The sequence below is a fragment of the Oncorhynchus clarkii genome, chromosome 1 (genome assembly GCF_045791955.1).
Source record: "Oncorhynchus clarkii lewisi isolate Uvic-CL-2024 chromosome 1, UVic_Ocla_1.0, whole genome shotgun sequence".
Classification (NCBI taxonomy): Eukaryota; Metazoa; Chordata; class Actinopteri; order Salmoniformes; family Salmonidae; genus Oncorhynchus; species Oncorhynchus clarkii.
The window spans coordinates 47,558,920-47,579,138 of record NC_092147.1 but is presented as its reverse complement, the minus strand read 5'-3'; the positions used below and the strand labels follow the sequence as shown (position 1 = coordinate 47,579,138).

At 41.1% G+C, this 20,219-nt stretch overlaps 1 protein-coding gene across 2 annotated transcripts; it reads left to right on the top strand.

Moving 5' to 3' along the window:
• The first annotated feature begins 7,325 nt into the window (after positions 1-7,325).
• Positions 7,326-19,537, top strand: LOC139408278 (caveolin-1-like). Of its 2 annotated transcripts, XR_011634270.1 has the most exons (4): positions 7,375-7,467; positions 8,396-8,566; positions 15,585-17,288; positions 18,799-19,529. XR_011634270.1 is itself a non-coding variant. In XM_071151986.1 (3 exons), exons 1-3 carry the CDS (start codon positions 7,432-7,434, stop codon positions 15,924-15,926), a joined length of 549 nt encoding a protein of 182 aa, XP_071008087.1. In that variant the 5' UTR covers positions 7,326-7,431; the 3' UTR covers positions 15,927-19,537. The 2 variants fall into 2 exon arrangements, 1 of the variants encoding a protein (XP_071008087.1); XM_071151986.1 differs by having other exon boundaries at positions 7,326-7,467; positions 15,585-19,537.
• The last annotated feature ends 682 nt before the right edge of the window (positions 19,538-20,219 follow it).

The window sequence follows — 20,219 nt, the reverse complement described above, 5'->3', positions numbered from 1 at the left end:
GTCTGTACTGCATGTATTATTGGCTAAACCTGCCATTGTAATTTAAACGTAGGTGTTCCTTTATGGGTATTGTGATGCCTAAGACACATTTTTGCTGCCAGTCATTAGCGGCCTCTAGAATGTATGTTCCTTTTTCCTTCTTCCTTTCTTGTTGGAATAAAACAGGATATACTGACGACTACATGAAATAAAGACGTAATGAACTGGTTTTGTGATATATAAATATGTATATATATATATATACTGCTCAAAAAAATAAAGGGAACACTAAAATAACACATCCTAGCACTGAATTAATGAAATATTCTCATTAAATACTTTTTTCTTTACATAGTTGAATGTGCTGACAACAAAATCACACAAAAATTATCAATGGAAATCAAATTTATCAACCCATGGAGTTCTGGATTTGGAGTCACACTCAAAATTAAAGTGGAAAACCACACTACAGGCTGATCAAATTTTGATGTAATGTCCTTAAAACAAGTCAAAATGAGGCTCAGTAGTGTGTGTGGCCTCCACGTGCCTGTATGACCTCCCTACAACGCCTGGGCATGCTCCTGATGAGGTGGCGGATGGTCTCCTGAGGGATCTCCTCCCAGACCTGGACTAAAGCATCCGCCAACTCCTGGACAGTCTGTGGTGCAACGTGGCATTGGTGGATGGAGCGAGACATGATGTCCCAGATGTGCTTAATTGGATTCAGGTCTGGGGAACGGGCGGGCCAGTGCATAGCATCAATGCCTTCCTCTTGCAGGAACCGCTGACACACTCCAGCCACATGAGGTCTAGCATTGTCTTGCATTAGGAGGAACCCAGGGCCAACCGCACCAGCATATGGTCTCACAAGGGGTCTGAGGATCTCATCTCGGTACCTAATGACAGTCAGGCTACCTCTGGCGAGCACATGGAGGGCTGTGCGGCCCCCCAAAGAAATGCCACCCCACACCATGACTGACCCACCGCCAAACCGGTCATGCTGGAGGATGTTGCAGGCAGCAGAACGTTCTCCACGACGTCTCCAGACTGTCACGTCTGTCACATGTGCTCAGTGTGAACCTGCTTTCATCTGTGAAGAGCACAGGGCGCCAGTGGCGAATTTGCCAATCTTGGTGTTCTCTGGCAAATGCCAAACGTCCTGCACGGTGTTGGGCTGTAAGCACAACCCCCACCTGTGGACGTCAGGCCCTCATACCACCCTCATGGAGTCTGTTTCTGACCGTTTGAGCAGACACATGCACATTTGTGGCCTGCTGGAGGTCATTTTGCAGGGCTCTGGCAGTGCTCCTTCTGCTCCTCCTTGCACAAAGGCGGAGGTAGCGGTCCTGCTGCTGGGTTGTTGCCCTCCTACGGCCTCCTCCACGTCTCCTGATGTACTGGCCTTTCTCCTGGTAGCGCCTCCATGCTCTGGACACTATGCTGACAGACACAGCAAACCTTCATGCCACAGCTCGTATTGATGTGCCATCCTGGATGAGCTGCACTACCTGAGCCACTTGTGTGGGTTGTAGACTCCGTTTCATGCTACCACTAGAGTGAAAGCACCGCCAGCATTCAAAAGTGACCAAAACATCAGCCAGGAAGCATAGGAACTGAGAAGTGGTCTGTGGTCACCACCTGCAGAACCACTCCTTTTTTGGGGGTGTCATGCTAATTGCCTATAAATTCCACCTGTTGTCTATTCCATTTGCACAACAGCATGTGAAATTTATTGTCAATCAGTGTTGCTTCCTAAGTGGACAGTTTGATTTCACAGAAGTGTGATTGACTTGGAGTTACATTGTGTTGTTTAAGTGTTCCCTTTTTGAGCAGTGTATATACAGTTGAAGTCAGAAGTTTACATACACTTAGGTTGGAGTCATTAAAACTAGTTTTTCAAACACTCCACACATTTCTTGTTAACAAACACAAGTGATTTTTCCAACAATTGTTTACAGACAGATTATTTAAATCAGAATTCATTGTATTACAATTCCAGAGGGTCAGAGTTTTACATATACTAAGTTGACTGTGCCTTTAAACAGCTTGGAAAATTCCAGAAAATGATGTCATGACTTTAGAAGCTTCTGATAGGCTAATTGACATCATTTGAATCAATTGGAGGTGTACTTGTGGATGTATTTCAAGGCCAACCTTCAAACTCAGTGCCTCTTTGCTTGCCATCATGGGAAAATCAAAAGAAATAAGCCCAGGCCTCAGAAAAAAAATTGTAGACCTCCACAAGTCTGTTTCATCCTTGAGAGCAATTTCCAAATGCCTGAAGGTACCACGTTCATCTGTACAAACAATAGTATGTGAGTATAAACACCATGGGACCACGCAGCCGTCATACCGCTCAGGAAGGAGACGCATTCCGTCTCCTAGAGCTGACAGATTTGGTGCGGAATTTCGCACTTTGGTGCGAAAAGTGAAAATCAATCACAGAATAACAGCAAAGGACCGTTCCCTGTTGGAGGAAACAGGTACAAAAGTATCTATATCACCAGTAAAACGAGTCCGATATCGACATAAACTGAAAGGCCGCTCAGCAAGGAAGAAGCCACTGCTCCAAAACCGCCATAAAAAAAGCCAGACTACGGTTTGCAACTGCACAACTGCACATTTCTTTTTGGAGAAATGTACTCTGGTCTGATGAAACAAAAATAGAACTGTTTGACCATAATGACCATCGTTATGTTTGGAGGAAAAAGGGGAGGCTTGCAAGCCGAAGAACACCATCCCAACCGTGAAGCACAGAGGTGGCAGCATCATGTTGTGGGGGTGCTTTGCTGCAGGATGGACTGGTGCACTTCACAAAATAGATGGCATCATGAGGTAGGAAAATGATGTGGATATATTGAAGCAACATCTCAAGACATCAGTCTGGAAGTTAAAGCTTGGTCGCAAATGGGTCTTCCAAATATATATATTGATTGCAATTGTTCCCGAATGAGTGAGCGTTCATGTGTAAAGGATTAGCATTTCAATTGTTATAATTATTAACTCTGTAGTGACTTCTTAGTTGACCCCCACTTCCCCTTTTGCCGCCATGCTGGTTTAGCCCACTAGGGCACATTCCCCTATCATTTCTTGTAACCATATTTACTGTTTGTTTATGCATTTCTGTGAATTACTAAGTTGGTAATAAATAAATGATTTAAGACAATTGATGTATGGATGACTCATAGTGAAAACTGCAGATAACCAACAATTTACGACGTTTGGAATGAGACTAACTTGAGGTAAAGTAAATAATTAATTAATCAGAAGACTGTGGATCAGATATGAAAATATCTGAAGGGTTATATTAGGAAATTATAACCTTGTAATCTAAATATTTTCCTTGGTGCCCCGACTTCCTAGTTAATTAGTTACATGATTAATCAGTTGATCGCGTAATACTAATTACAGAGAATCTTTGATAAAAACTATAAGTCTTCAGTTAATGATAGTAAAGACACAACACAGTAAATTGCTGTAAATGGCAATGCACTCAGGGTGACTAAAAGTAAACAGAAACTTATACTGCAAATTCCAAAGATATTTTGGTTTAACAGTACATTACTGTAACATCACAGCATTGTGGGATAGGCAACTTGCAGCTTTTTCAAACAATTCTGAGTGATAGGATTGAGAGACATCAAGGTCTGAAGTGAACCAACCAAACAAGGTGTGTACAACATATACAGTGGGGAGAACAAGTATTTGATACACTGCCAATTTTGCAGGTTTTCCAACTTACAAAGCATGTAGAGGTCTGTAATTTTTATCATAGGCACACTTCAACTTTGAGAGACGGAATCTAACACAAAAATCCAGAAGATCACATTGTATGGTTTTTAAATAATTAATTAGCATTTTATTGCATAAAACACTGGAATTGCTATATTGTATTTACTTCGCCACCATTGCTTATTTTGAATTGATATGTCTGACACGGTAGCCAACATTTTAAGGGGGGGGGGCTAACGTTAGATAACGGAACTGTGGTTTGGCTGCGTTATCTTGTGAACTGTATATTTTCTGTAACACACCTAATAGTAACTATATGGTTTTTGTTCATCCCTAAGCCCCCTACATTGGATCTGAAGAACTCCCAGCACACAGCTGGCAAGGAAAAACTCTTAGCCAAGAGAGACATGCATAGTATTAATATTAGCCCTCTGATGCAACTCTGTTCTGGGCCAGCTGCAGCTTAAACTAGGTATTTCTTTGCAGCACTTGACCATATGACTGGACAATAGTCAAGATAAGATACAACTAGAGTCTGCAGGACTTGCTTTGTGGGGTGTGGTGTCAAAAAAGCGAAAAGCATATCTTAATTACGGACAGACCTCTCCCCATCTTTACAATTATTTAATTTAAATGTTTTGACCATGACCGTTTACAATCTAAGGTAACACCAAGTAATTTAGTCTCCACAACTTTCAGCCACACCATTCATTACCAGATTCAGCTGAGGTCTAGAATTTAGGGAATGATTTGAACCAAATACAATGCTCTTTGTTTTAGAGTGTTCAAGAGTTGTTTCGTTGTTTATTACTGGCCACCCATTCCAAAAAAGACTGCAACTATTTATTACGGGTTTTAGTGACTTAAATAGCTATGGTTGCGGATGCGTATATGGTGGAATTATCAGCATAGATGTACACACACGCTTTGTACAGTACACCACACTTTACATTTCTGACATTAGAGAAGCCTCTGAGTTCTATAGGATAGATATCTCTGAATCCACAATAAGGTTGCACAGCCATTACATACAGTAAGTGTTCTAAACCACAGGATATGGTCAATTCCTCATCACTCCATGGAGCCTTAACAGTTACAACAGTCAGTTTCATAACATGTGCATGTTTATCAATTTCATAAATGCATCAAGTGCAGTGTCTGAAAGATGATTCTTATTAATCACATCAGACCAACAAATAGTTTTAACATCATCCACAAGATAAATGTTTTTGTATGATCTCTTATACACTATTTTAGGTCCAGCTTTTGGAACTTTGGCTTTCCTGGATATAGCCACTATATTGTGATCACTGCATCCAATGGGTACGGATACAGATTTAAAACAACATTATACAGTATTAGTAAAAATGTGGATGATCTTGTTCCTGTAGTGTTTGTAAACACCCTGGTAGGTTGATTAATAACCTGAACCAGATTACAGGCACTGGTTACAGTGAGATTCTTCCTCTTGAGCAGACAGCTTGATGAAAACCAGTCAATATGCAGGTCCCCAAGAAAGTAGACCTCTCTGTTTACATCACTTACACTATCAAGCATTTCACACATATTATTTAGATACTGACTGTTAGCACTTGGTGGCCTATAGAAACACCACAAAAGAGAAAAGTTTTTAGGTATTCATTTCAAATCTGCACCAATTGAGCATTTCAGGCACACCAACATTTCCAAATACAAACATTCAAATGTTTCACAAAAGAGTGACAACCAAATACTGCATATTTCAAATTGAGTACTTCAACAACACCAGAAAACAAATTGTTTTATGAGTAGATCACTAGGTCAATTAATTGATAGCATAATAACTCAGAACAGTAAATAAAAGGAAATTAAATGAACTGCCCATTTAAGAAACATTGACCTTTTCAAAAACACTACAGGCTACGTAGACACGGTCCTGGATCTCCTCTTCAACGAGGTCACTATAGGAGTCTGCCCAGTGTGACAGGCCTGACGAGGAGGAGGCCATAGCTAGATTTGTTTCCGGCTTCAATCTTGGGGGGTTTTGAAGCCAAGTGGGTGACTGAGGTCTGCTTGATTGAAACGGGACACGTGGGTCCCCCTCCTCTCCTGCTCCACTCCCCATCAATATCTGCAGTTGGTTGCATTTCCTGAAGCTTAAGTCATTCGCTTTTACGTGATACGATCTCACAATTTGTTTCATTGTATTGTTTTTTTTTTCAAGCATTCGGACAGGAGATTAATGTTACAAATTGTACAAATCACTGGGTCCTACACAAAGTAGGGCGGCCGGGTGCCTATATTAGGCTTATGGCTCTATTTTATTTTATGTTTATGTCAAACGATGTCTCCATTATTTCTCACCTTTTATTTCTTATGAGTGTTCATGTTGATACACATTTTGGCTATGCTGGCATATTGTAAATGATCAAATAAATGTCTAATCAATAAATACACATCTGAACATACTGTCATTTATAATGCTAATGCAAAGACACCAATAATTTGTCCAGTATACTTATTGCATGCTGTTTCAATATATATTCCCTTGTGTCTAAGCTTCTAAATTGACTCAAACTTGACTAGTTCTTGTGAAGTATATTATTGAAGTAACTGTATTCTGTAATGCTGTTTGTCTGACATCCAACAGTCCATTTTCAGCTGTTGATCATTAAAGCCTTTTGCAGAGAAAATGGGTTGAGGCATACTATTTAAGCTCAGAATGAGTAGTCTATTGTTTACCATGTCATCAATGACATGTGGCCCACTGTTTAGCTTGTTACCTGGCAACGACTACAAGGGTGTTTTAAAGAGTTGTCAGTCAAGGTGAGCTGATGAATATAAGCTCCCCGCCCACTCAGCCGGTTCTTTCAAGCTTCCTGATAGTTAGAGATGAGAGAAAATGTCAAATGTATTCAATTCTGAGCATTGTAATAGCATAAAGATATAATGGGTGATGTTTTGGTCATTCAAATGCTTTTTTTACTTGGGAAATAGGATGAATGTGTGGGACCTTTAAGGCCTCTACAAGTGCAATTGTAAAATACTTAAGTGTGGTATTTTATATCACTTGCACTTCTAGAGGCCTTAACAAAGGCTTCCAAACTGGTATTCATTAATTTGCTGTAATATGTAAACACAATACCTAGCGGCCAACCTGCTTGCACCAATGCAATTATGCTAAAATACTGTAAAATGCAAACCCCATCTCCTCAATATATGTAATTAATTCGTTAATTATTTACAATTACCATAACGTTAGTACAGTAATGCTACTAATGTTTTTACAACAATACTGTTGTTTTGTGTAAGGTACAGGCAGACAGTTGCCTGTAAGTTACCATAAAAAACAACAGCAAAAAAGATCACAGTAACATTATTGGATACTGTCAAATATGGTACAGTAACATACTGTACCTATTTTTATGGTAAGTTAAAAACAGGACATGTTTTACAGTGTACACAGGTGACTGCTCTGCGAATATGAAATGCATTCATTCAGTCCATGCAGATGCGCGCCGAGATTTACTCTTAGGTCTCTCCAGCTACTTAACTAACTGTGTTTCCAATGTGCGCAACGTAAAGATAAGGCGACAGGATTTGGTAATACCCCCGGAGGAGCCCTCCAAGTCGTCACCATATTCCACACGCCTCCTGTTCTTGCTTTACTTCCTCTGTTAAACTGATATTGTCTCGCTTCACTGACACACTGGTCTGTTCGCACTTCAGGCGCGGGACAGCATGACTGGTGGACTCAAGGACGGTGAAACTGACGAGGTATGGTTCTCGGTTCTCTTCTGGACACTGCTGTCCATATTTGTAAACATTTGTACGTTTTTAGAAGATATTTCATCATCTGAGAGCAATACAGTTTATCTGGCTCATTCTCATTCTGACATGTATCGAAAATGCCATTGGAAAATTGGGAAACTTAAACTCCAAAGCCTATTTGCCAATAGTTATCTTTTTTGGCACCTAGTTGTGAACGTTACTCCCACTCCTACTGGGCGAATGTGCAAGCAAGCCCCCTCTATCCATTAGCACTGACATGAGACATTTACAGTTATTTATTCACTTGTATTTTCTATTGTTTTACTGAGTATTTGTTCGGTGGCTGTGTAATTGACCTTAGCTACACTGCGACTTTGGGTGCAAATTAGCTTTTGGGTGACCCCCGGCACATTTACATGGATGTTGCATTATTGTAATATTGATGTTGATTAATGTGCATTGTCCCCTATAAATAAATAAACTACACTTCTTACATTCGGAGAATTATTTATGTTTCAATCCACATAGATAATTATGCGCACAAAGTCAGTCAAAGTTGTGTTTTTTTTTAGAATGTTAATTCTATTAGACTAGCTAAGCAAATCGAAAAATGCACATTCCAGTAAAACTTGACGACAGTTATATGATTAGAAAATATGCTTGCGATGCCTTATGTGAAACAGGTTCTCAGTGTACAGAGCATACAGCCATCCTAATAACCATCGTTAACACACATTGTGTGAGTTCTTGGTGACGACCCCTTGCGGTGAGAGACGGATATCTACTAAAGAGGGGTGTGGTGCTCTCCCTTAAAACCATCTCAGGCTGGGGTAGGCTGCTAACTCTGGTGCGCTCAGTCCGTCTATCCTCTGCTCTCTACCCGTCTCTCCACTAATTTATCCTCCGCTTCTCTTCTTTCCCTCCGGACTACAAGGGATTTCTGCACTCGCAGTTCATCAGGAAACAAGGGAACATATACAAACCAAATAACAAAGAGATGGATAACGACAGTATGAGCGGGATGAAGACGATGCAGGACGTCCACACGAAAGAGATCGACCTGGTGAACCGGGACCCCAAATACTTAAACGACGACGTTGTCAAGGTGAGTTCAAATCCGAACCAGTCCGTATACTGGATGTGGTATTATTATGCATGTTACCATTGTAATATACCCATGAGGACTGGAAATTGTCACTTGCACGATGATTGAGTAGGAGGAGCAGTCAAATGTGCACAGCAAACTGTCAAGGGTGACCCAAAGTAGCCTACTGCGTGTGTTCAAATTCAAGTTAGTTAGATACACAATACAACAAAATGCTTACTTGCAGGTTCACCTCTCGACAAAATGCAACAACAATAGAAACGGAGCCTTATTAAGTGAATAAAATAATAATTTAAAAAAACTCAATGATTGAAAAATAGGATAAACATTTATCAAAAAATATGCGAAGAGGGTGGTGAGTCGCATAGCATTCTCACGTGTAACCTATACTATATGTCAGTTTGAGCTTTTTCGGGTTCATGACCCCAGTTGACTATGTTTTACAATAGGTTTGTGAAGGGGCTCAACATGTGCGTAAAAGTTGTAAGTAGCAGCAGAGCATATTCTAAATAAAATGTATTTGTCACATGTTTCATAAACAACAGTGAAATGCTTACTTAAGGGTCCTTTACCAACAATGCAGAGTGAAAGATAAAGTTTTTAAAAAACATTTAAAATATATAAATAGCAACATTAGGAATAAATACACAGTGAATATGGAATAACAATAAAGAGTAAAAGTAACATGGCTATATACAGGGAGCACGAGTGTGTAGTAGATGTGCATGGGAATGAGGGAGTTGAGGTAGCTATGCTTACTGAACAAAAATATAAAACTTTGAGTTACAGTTCATTATAAGGAAATTAGTCAATTGAAGTAAATACATTAGGCCTTTCACATGACTGGGCAGGGGCACCGCCGTTGGTGGGCCTTAGCCCCCCACATGGGAGCCAGGCCGACCCACTGGGGAGCCAGGCCTAGTCAATCAGAATGATTTTTTCCCCACAAAAGGGCTTTATTACAGACAGAAATACAATGCAAGAAAGTGTGGGTGTGGAGGTGTGTATGTGTGTGTTGGGGTGTGGGTAGAGTCCAGTGTGTGCTCATCGAGTTCATGCAAGAGGGTTAGTGCAAAAAAGGGTCAATGCAGGTCTAAATTTGATTAGCTATTTAGCAGTCTTATGGCTTGGGCGTTGATTATGTTCAGGGTGCTGTTGTTTCCAGACATGGTGCACTAGCACTGCTTACCTTGCTGTTACGAGAGAAAATTCTATGGATTGGGTGGCAGGAGTCTTTGACAGTTTTTTTGGACCTTCCTTTGACACTGCTGGTATAGAGGTCCTGGGTGGCAGGGAGCTCGGCCCCAGTGATGTACTGGGCTGTACTCCCCATCCTCTATAGTGGCTTGCTCGCAATGGTGCAGCTGTATAACTTTTTGAGGATTTGAGGGCCCGTGTTGCTGCGGCTGCTGTCATTAGAACAGAGTGGAACATCCTTGCTCCGGTGTTGGAACAGAGGAAATATTACTCATATCCTGTTGTTGGAACAAAACATTTCTCACAGTCCTTGTTTTTATAGTTACACAGCATCTGTTATTAAATTAGTGAGTTATTAAAAGAGAATCATTCTTTTCAAAGTAGACACAAACCACACTGTGCCCATTTTGTGTGCTTACAGTGCGTTCAGAAAGTATTCACACCCGTGGACTTTTTCCACATTTTGTGGTGTTACGGTATGATTTTTAATAGATTACGTTGAGATTTTGTGTCACTGGCCTACATACACTACCCCACAATATCAAAGTGGAATTATGTTTTTCAAAACGTTTACAAATGAATAAATAATGAAATGCTGAAATGTAATTGAGTCAATAAGTATCCAACCCATTTGTTATAGCAAGCCTAAATAAGTTCAGGAGTACAAATTTGCTTGACAATATACATAATACGTTGCATGGACTCAATATGTTTGCAATTACAGTATTTAACAGTATTTTTTTAATGACTATCTCATCTCTGTATCCACACACACAATTATCTGTAAGGTCCTTCAGTAGGCAAGTAAATTTCAAACACAGATTCAACCACAAAGACCAGGGAGGTTTTCAAATGATTCGCAAAGGGAACCTATTGGTAGATGGGTAAAACAAATTACATAAACACAGATTGAATATATCTTTGAGCATGTGTAAGTTGTTAATTGCACTTTGGATTGTTTATCAAAGCACCCAGTCACTACAAAGACACAGGCGTCCTTCCTAACTCAGTTGCTGGAGAGGAAGGAAACCCCTCAGCGATTTCACAATGAGGTCAATGGTGACTTTAAAACAGTTAAAGAGTTTATGGGCTGTGATAGGAGAACTGAGGATGGATAAACAACATTGTAGTTACTCCACAATACTAACCTAATTGACAGAGTTAAAAGAAGGAAGCCTGTACAGAATAAAATATACTAAAATATGCATCCTGTTTGCAACAAGGCACTAAAGTACTACAGCAAAAAAATTGGCAAAGCACTTGAATTTTTGTCCTGAATACAACGTGTTACGTTTGGGGCAAATCCAATACGTGACATTACTGAGTACCACTCTCCATATTTTCAAGCATAGTGGTGGCTGCATCATGTTATGGGTATGATTGTAATCATTAAGGGCTGGGGAGTTTTTCAGGATAAAAAAAACAAAACAGAATAGAGCCAAGCACAGGCAAAATCCTAGAGGAAAACCTGGTTAAGTCTGCTTTCCAACAGACACTCAGATTAATTCACCTTTCAGCAGGACAATAACCTATAACACAAGGCCAAATCTACACTGGAGTTGCTTACCAAGAAGACCGTGAATGTTCCTGAGTGGCCGAGTTACAGTTTTGATTTAAATTTACTTGAAAATCTATGGTAAGACCTGAAAATGGTTGTCTAGCAATGATCCAAAACCAATTTGACAGCGCTTGAACATTTTTTTAAAGAATAATGGGCAAATGTTCTACGATCCATGTGTGGAAAGCTCTTAGAGACTTATCCAGAAGATGTAATCGCTGCCAAATGCGCTTCTACCAAGTATTGACTCAGGGGTGTGAATACTTACGTAAATTACATATTTCTGTATTTAATTTTCAGTAAAAATCCCAACATTTCTAAAAACATTTTTTTCACTTTGTCATTTTGGGGTATTATATGTAGATGGATGAGAGAAAAAATATATTTAATCCATTATGAATTCAGGCAGTAAGTCAAGGGCTATGACTACTTTGTGAAGGCACTGTATGTAAAAGATTAGTTTGTTGAGAGAAAGCTTGGCTGAAAGAGCGCTGAAAACCACCTAGTGAAAACCACCTGTCGTGTGTGGTGGGAAGAGAACAGCAGCTGCCACAAAGTCAGAGGCTGCTTCCAAAATGGCACCCTATTCCCAAAGGCCCTGGTCAAAAGTAGTGCACTAAATAGGGAATAAGGTGCCATTTTGGATGCAGTCACAGCCCATGTCCATCGCCATGTCCAGCTGGGTTATTTATTCATATGTAAGGGGTCACCATCCACTGGGAGAGTGTCAGGCATTTGATGTAGTGAACTTTGATTCATAAAACATGAAAACACCCACATAGGTGAGGTATCTTATAGATCTGAGGGCTCTTCAGTATGCTTATAGAGAAGGGAACTCAACATGTACTGTACTGCACTGACTGAAATGACTAATGATTGGTTGAAAGAAATTTATAATAAGAAGGTGGGAACTGTACTGTTAGATTTCAGTGCAGCCTTTGATATTATTGACCCTGTCCTGTTGTTGAGATCTTATGCGTTATGGCTTTTCAACCTCAGCTCTGAATCCATGATATGGCAATCTATCTAATAGAACTCAGAGGGTTTTCTTTTAAAGGAAGCTTCTCTAATGTCAAACATGTAAAGTGTGGTGTACCGTAGGGCAGATCTCTAGGCCCTCTACTCTTTTCTATTTTTACCAATGACCTGCCGCTGGCATTAAACAAAGCATGATTAAACTATATATGCATCAGCAACCACAGCTAATAGTGGTGTAATGGACCGTAGTTGATCCGTGATCCGTACGGATCACCCCCCATGGTTCGGCATGCATGTGAACATGAGAATCATTTGTAAAGTTTAACCATCAGCGTGAAATACCGTTTTACTGCCACTGTTACTTTTAAAGTAATAATTCCCTAAATCTCTACACAGAGTTGCAGTGAAAAGATAAAGACAAGACAGATGCTTGCTGTGTTTTACTCTGAAGCCTGAAGGCTAATTTTATTATCTTTTTAAAGCAGTTGTGTGTACTGTTCACGTGAACGTGGCATGTTGAACCTGGTGGACAACACCATTACCGTGTGTAGACATTGTGCCACAAGAAATCCGTATCATCATGGAAATACATTGAGCATGGCCACACATTTAAAGCGTTATCACCCTGGTGTGTCAGTGACGGGAGCCAACTCAGCCAAGAGACAACAACTTCTCACGGCGGCATTTAAGCAGCCTTTTGCTGCAGAATCAGACCGGGCTAAAGCCATCACCAAATCTGTTGGGATGTTTATCGCTGCAGACATGAGGCCATACTCTGTTGTATAGTATGGCCTCACACTACGAAATTCCCTCGCGCACCTACTTCAGTATGAAGGTCGTGCCAGATCTTTATGAAGAGGAATTTTATTACAATGGGTTCAGTCATAGGAAAATATTCTACCAGGGAACCCAACTCATGTGAGGAGAATAACATTATTCCAACCGTGGAGGTTTCTTACATGTGAATCTGCAAATGAGATTTTTCACATGATTGATTTTCAAAGTTTTTCACATGTGAAAATGCATATCCAATTTTCACATGTGGAAGCGCAAATTTGTGAAACTGAAACTGAAAACATGTTATTCTGCTCACGTGAAAAGGTGATGTTAACATGTTAATTCTAAATTAAATACATGTGAAAATATGGTTTTGTGTGTGAAAGTTAAGCTCAACATGTGAAAACCGCTATTTCACATGTTTTTTTTGCAAGGGACACACACACACACACACACACAAGTCCCGCATACATACAGACATACAGTCACAAACACACACAACACACACAAACAATGTACACTACTCTCTCTCCTTTTGCAGAACCAGTAGACTGTTGACTTGTTTTAGCAGTGATCTTATAGTTAGAATTTCAACAGCTGCACTCAATTGGTCACATCAAAGAATCAACATCCATGCAGAGTTTGCCTTGGGAATATATTTTCCTCTCATAAAGCTGAGTTCTTTATATAGCGCAGTCAGTGGAGTGGAGTGGCTCTAGCAGTGGCCCCAAAGCCACGCAGTCTTCTGTTAAACCATAATGGGGCTAATCTGGGCAGAGTAGACACACCCACAGCCACGCCGCACGGGAACCACAGCAGTGATCGGTTCGCTAACTAGCCGCTAGCTAACATCTCCCTGCCAAATGCTCCAGTATCCTGGGAGGCACATTATAGTGGGAAATGATTATGTTCAGGCTCAATGGAGTAGCTGAGGCAGGGATTCCCTTAGATTGTCCAGGCGGGGTGCAAACAAAGGCCCCAAATCAACATGATTTATTAAGCAACAAATTCAATTAAATAAATTAAAGTCACATCAAACCCCTTTAGGTGGTAGGAAACAGAGCGAGGCAGGGGTTGTCCTCCACACCTATACAATAGTTACGGAAACACTGGACTGAGGCATTCTGCAATCTAGGGACAAAATTAAAAAAATACATTACAGTTGTCACTCCAGATTGACGCCAACAAGACTGGTCACATGTTGAACCTGAGAATGGGTCGAGTTTGTTTTATGGTATGTCCAATCCCTAAAGGGGCGACAGGTACTGAGACGAACAGTTGAAGTCGGAAGTTTACATGCACCTTAGCCACATATATTTAAACTCAGTTTTTCACAATTCCTGACATTTAATCCTAGTAAACATTCCCTGTCTTAGGTCAGTTAGGATCACCACTTTATTTTAAGAATGTGAATTGTCAGAATAATAGTAGAGAGAATGACTTATTTTAGCTTTTATTTCTTTCAGGTAGCCTTCCACAAGCTTCCCACAATAAGTTGGGTGAATTTTGGCCCATTCCTCCTGACAGAGCTGGTGTAACTATGCTGCTCTGTACCATCACTCATCCATATATCTTTATGTACATATTCTTTATCCCCTTACACTGTGTATAAGACAGTAGTTTTGGAATTGTTAGTTAGATTACTTGTTGGTTATTACTGCATTGTCGGAACTAGAAGCACAAGCATTTCGCTACGCTCGCATTAACATCTGCTAACCATGTGTATGTGACAAATAAAATTTGATTTGATTTGATTTAACTTAGTGAGGTTTGTAGGCCTCCTTGCTCGCACACGCTTTTTCAGTTCTGCCCACAAATGTTCTATAGGGTTGAGGTCAGGGCTTTGTGATGGCCACTCCAATACCTTGACTTTGTTGTCATTAAGCAATTTTGCAAGTATACTTGGGGTCATTGTCCATTTGGAAGACCCATTTGCAACCAAGCTTTAACTTCTTGACTGATGTCTTGAGATGTTGCTTCAATATATCCACATAATTGTCCTACCTCATGATGCCATCTATTTTGTGAAGTGCACCAGTCCCTCCTGCAGCAAAGCACCCCCACAACATGATGCTGCCACCCCCGTGCTTCACGGTTGGGATGGTGTTCTTCGGCTTGCAAGCCTCCCCCTTTTTCTTCCAAACATAATGATGGTCATTATGGTCAAACAGTTCTATTTTTGTTTCATCAGACCAGAGGACATTTCTCCAAAAAGTATGATCTTTGTCCCCATGTGCAGTTGCAAACCGTAGTCTGGCTTTTTTGAAAAGATGGTTTAGGATGGTAGAGAGAGTACAGAGGGTAAGGAGGGAATCACAAAAATGTTTTTTTGTGGGGGTGGGTTGACCTGGTTGACCTTCCGTACCAGTCACTATGAGGAGGCATAAATCTCTTGTAATACTTTTTTGCACATTTTTAGAAATGGGTTATTCTTTATCTATGTTAGTTGCTTTGACAGTGGCTGTCTAATGAACCATTATTGATTCAGTGATTCTCTTCTCCCGTCAGGTGGAGTTCGAGGATGTGATCGCGGAGCCTCCAGGGACATACAGCTTCGACGGCGTGTGGAAGGCCAGCTTCACCACCTTCACGGTGACCAAGTACTGGTGCTACCGTCTCCTTACCGCCCTGGTGGGAATCCCGCTGGCGCTGGTCTGGGGCATCTTCTTCGCCATCCTGTCCTTCATCCACATCTGGGCGGTGGTGCCGTGCATCAAGAGCTATCTGATCGAGATCCACTGTGTCAGCCGTGTTTACTCCATCTGCATCCACACCTTCTGCGATCCTCTGTTTGAAGCCATGGGCAAGTGCTTCAGCAGCGTCCGTATCAGCACCACCAAGGGGGTGTAGAAGAAGAGGAAAATGAATGGAGGATGTGGGGAGGATGGTGGGAATGAGGTGAGGGCTAGAAACCATCAGATTTTAAAGGGAGAGAAGACACCTGAAGAAACTGAAAGAAAAGAGAGGGAGCAACCTTTTTTGATAAAAGAAGAGGGTGAGACATTTCTAGAGCTGTGGGCGGGATGTTGGCGGTGAGGGGGCGGAGACACAGAGAGTACCTTGCCCCGCCTCTCTTTCTCCGTCTCCCTCGACGACTATTGTTTCTCTCTCCAGTGCTGGTTTAACCAACAGGGGCACATGATTATGTCAAGTCATTCCTTGGGGTCTTTGTTTATATTTTAAATTTTGTTTTTTGTTAGTGTTGTTTATCATTGCAGGAGCACCACCATGCTAGCCACCCCACCCACACTCCATTATTCCGAAATGTTGTGTGATCCTCTCTCTGATTACAGCTTGTTGAATGAAGGGTATGATTGGTTGAATTATTGATTGATTGATTAGTTAGTTAATTGATTGATAGGCTCATATGATGGATTTTGGTGTCCTCTTTGCTGGGTTTGTGTTCCTATTTTTGGGAGGGTAATGCTTTGGGTGAGGGGGAAGGGATATCCCTGTGCCTGTCCCATTGCGTTGTTTGGAGAGAGTTGACAAATCCCACCTGACACAGCACAAAATCATAGAGCCAAAACCCTCTCAACACCCCTCTCTCAGTCCCACTACCCCCCCCCCCACCTGACCCCCTCACACACCCTCCACCCCGCTATGCCTGCCATGACTCCGAGTCTGAAACACTGAACCTGCCCTTGTTTCTGCATGCACCACCACCTCTGCAAAGCCACCGAGCCAACCAACACGCCACTGTCAGTCTGCATGTCCTGACAGACAGACATACAGGCAGGCAGACACATATAAGACAACCACCTGATGACATCATAATCACTCTCTCCATCAACACTGTTTTGTTCCAGCTCCAATCCAAGAAAGAGAGATGAAATTCTATGACAACAACCAAGTCTACGAACGGAACAGCCTTCATGGTATATACCATTTTTCTATGTGACCGAGGATGTTTTTTCATGTATGCCTTTGAATCTCAAAAAAATATCACTTGAAGTTTGTTTCATTACATTCACACCTGTGGGATCTTCTTTTAAACCACGTGAGGTCTCTTCTCTGTAGAGGGAGGGTTGAACTTTCAATGTTGATGCGCATTTGCTGTAGCCGTAGCTAAATAACCATGCTTTATCTACACTTTATGAATAACTTTTTGTTTGGAGCTTTGTTTGCCCAATGTATGCAACTTTTGAGTTGCGTTGTCTTTAAAAAAAAATTGTTTACTCCACTGTGAGTTTTCACTACTCTGATTGAATAGTGTGGTCTGGTGTAGACTTCTGCTTATTGATTGTCGTCCACAGGAGGCTGCTGAGGCGAGGACAGCTCATAATAGCTGGATGTGTTCGATACCATTTCATCCGTTCCAGCCATTACTATGAGCCCGTCCTCCCTAATTAAAGTGCCACCAGCCACCTGTGCTCTCGACAGCTCCAACCAAGGTTTACAGTGCCCTCAGAAAGTATTCAGACCTCTTCACTTTTTCCACATTTTGTTACATTACAGCATTATTCTAAAATTGATTAAATTATTTTAAAAACCTCATCAATCATCAGACTGTCCTCATCAATCTACACACAATGCCCCATAAGGACAAAGCGAAAACAGTTTGTTTGAAATTTTTGCAAATGTATTAAAAATAAAAAACTGAAATACCTTATTTATATAAGTATTCAGACCCTTTGCTATGAGACTCAAAATTGAGATCAGGTGCATCCTGTTTCCATTGATCATCCTTGAGATGTTTCTACAAATTGGAGTCCATCTGTGGTAAATTCAATTGATTGGACATGATTTGGAAAGGCACACACCTGTCTATATAAAGGTCCCACAGTTGACAGTGCATGTCAGAGCAAAACCAAGCCATGAGGTTGAAGGAATTGTCCTTAGAGCTCCGACACCGGATTGTATCGAGGCACAGATCTGGGAAAGGGTACTAAAACATTTCTACAGTATTGAAGGACACCAAGAACACAGTGACCTCCATCATTCTTAAATGGAAGAAGTTTGGAACCACCAAGACTCTTCCTAGAGCTGGCCGCCAAGCCAAACTGAGCAATCGGGGGAGAAGGGTCTTGGTAAGCGAGGTGAGCAAGAACCCAATCGTCACTCTGACAGAGCTCCAGAGTTCCACTGTGGAGATGGGAGAACCTTCCAGAAGGACAACTCTGCAGCACTCCACCTATCAGGCCTTTATGGTAGAGTGGCCAGACAGAAGTCACTCCTCAGTAAAAGGCCCATGACCGCCCTCTAGGAGTTTGCCAAAAGGCACTGATCCAGAGCGCTCAGGACCTCAGACTGGGGCGAAGGTTCACCTTCCAACTGGACAACGACCCTAAGCACACATTCAAGACAATGCAGAAGTGGCTTTGGGACAAGTCTCTGAATGTCCTTGAGTGGCCCAGCCAGAGCCGCTTCTAGTACCCAAACAAACATCTCTGGAGAGACTTGAAAATAGCTGTGCAGTGACGCTCCCCATCCAACCTGACAGATCTTGAGGATCTGCAGAGAAGAATGGGAGGATCTCCCCAAATACAGGTGTGCCGAGCTTGTAGTGACATACCCAAGGAAGCTCGACACTGTAATCACTGCCAAAGGTGCTTCAACAAAGATCTGAGTAAGTGTCTGAATACTTATGTGAACGTGATAAATCATTTTTTAAAAATAAATTAGCAAACATTTCTAAAAAAAACTGTTTTTGAGGGGGAAAAACTATTTAATAAATCTTATAATAACGCTGTAACAATAACAAAATGTGGAAAAAGTCAAGTGGTCTGAATACTTTCCGAATGCACTGTAGGTCTTCCACCCCTGAAATCACTGCTGTTTGATAGCGAATGGGGGCATGTTTTTTAATATACTGACATGAAGCACACTTTGTTTGCGTCCCAAATTCCCCCTATATAGTGCATTATATAAGGAATACCTGCTCTCTGTGAGGATGGTAAATATTAGCACGTTGCTTGATTGAATGAAAAAGGTCTGCTAGTGATGCTTGCTTGTTAGGTTTGTTTTGTTTTCTTTTGTTTTGGTTTGTAAATCTCTCATTGAGGAGAGGTGAATTGTTGTCATATGATTCTGACCTTCTTTTGTCCATAGATAGAATGTGATATTTAGACTATATTGTGCAAATACACCTACACTACAGTTCAAAAGTTGTGTCACGTAGAAATGTTCTTGTTTTTGAAAGAAAAGCAAATTTTTTGTCCATTAAAATAACATCAAATTTCTCAGAAATACAGTGAAGACATTGTTAATGTTGGAAATGACTATTGTAGCTGGAAAGGGATAATTTTTTATGGAATCTCTACATAGGCACACAGAAGCCCATTATCAGCAACCATCACTCCTGTGTTCCAATGCCACGTTGTGTTAGCTAATCCAAGTTTATAATTTTAAAAGGCTAATTGATCATTAGAAAACCCTTTTGCAGTTATGTTAGCAAACCTGAAAACTGTTGTTCTGATTAAAGAAGCAATAAAACTGGCCTTCTTTAGACTAGTTGAGAATCTGGAGCATCATCATTTGTGGGTTCGATGACAGGCTCAAAATGGCCAGAAACAAACCTTTCTTCTGAAACTCGTCAGAGAAATGAAGGCTATTCCATGCGAGAAATTGCCAAGAAACTGAAGATCTCATACAACGCTGTGTACTACTTCCTTCACAGAACAGCGCAAACTGTCTCGAACCAAAATAGAAAGAGGAGTGGGAGGCCCCGGTGCACAACTGAGCAAGATAACAAGTACATTAGTGTCTAGTTTAAGAAACCAACGCCTCACAAGTCCTCAACTGGCAGCTTCATTAAATAGTACCCGCAAAACACCAGTCTCAATGTCAACAGTGAAGAGGCGACTCTGGGATGCTGGAGGCAGAGTTCCTCTGTCCAGTGTCTGTGTTCTTTTGCCCATCTTAATATTATATTTTTATTGGCCAGTCTGAGATATGGCTTTTTCTTTGCAGCATCCCGTAGTCGCCTCTTCACTGTTGACGTTAAGACTGGTGTTTTGCGGGGTACTTTTAAAAAGACAACCATTTTACGTAGGCCTCCTTGCTGTTCAAACTTGCAAACTGTTCCAAAGAGGAGCTTTGTCTGGGTCAGAAGACTATCCCTAAGGTAAAAACAATGTAATGTTGAGGCTACCAGTGGCAGACTTACCATCTCAGGTCTCACATCATCAGGGGCCTCATGAA

Bases quoted from the DNA above. Each gene is read 5' to 3' on its own strand.
- LOC139408278 (XM_071151986.1), top strand. From the start codon at position 7,432: ATGACTGGTGGACTCAAGGACGGTGAAACTGACGAG. The intron at 7,468-8,395 runs GTATGGTTCTCG...CCGGACTACAAG, and splicing joins AGGACGGTGAAACTGACGAG to GGATTTCTGCACTCGCAGTT. The intron at 8,567-15,584 runs GTGAGTTCAAAT...TTCTCCCGTCAG, and splicing joins TAAACGACGACGTTGTCAAG to GTGGAGTTCGAGGATGTGAT.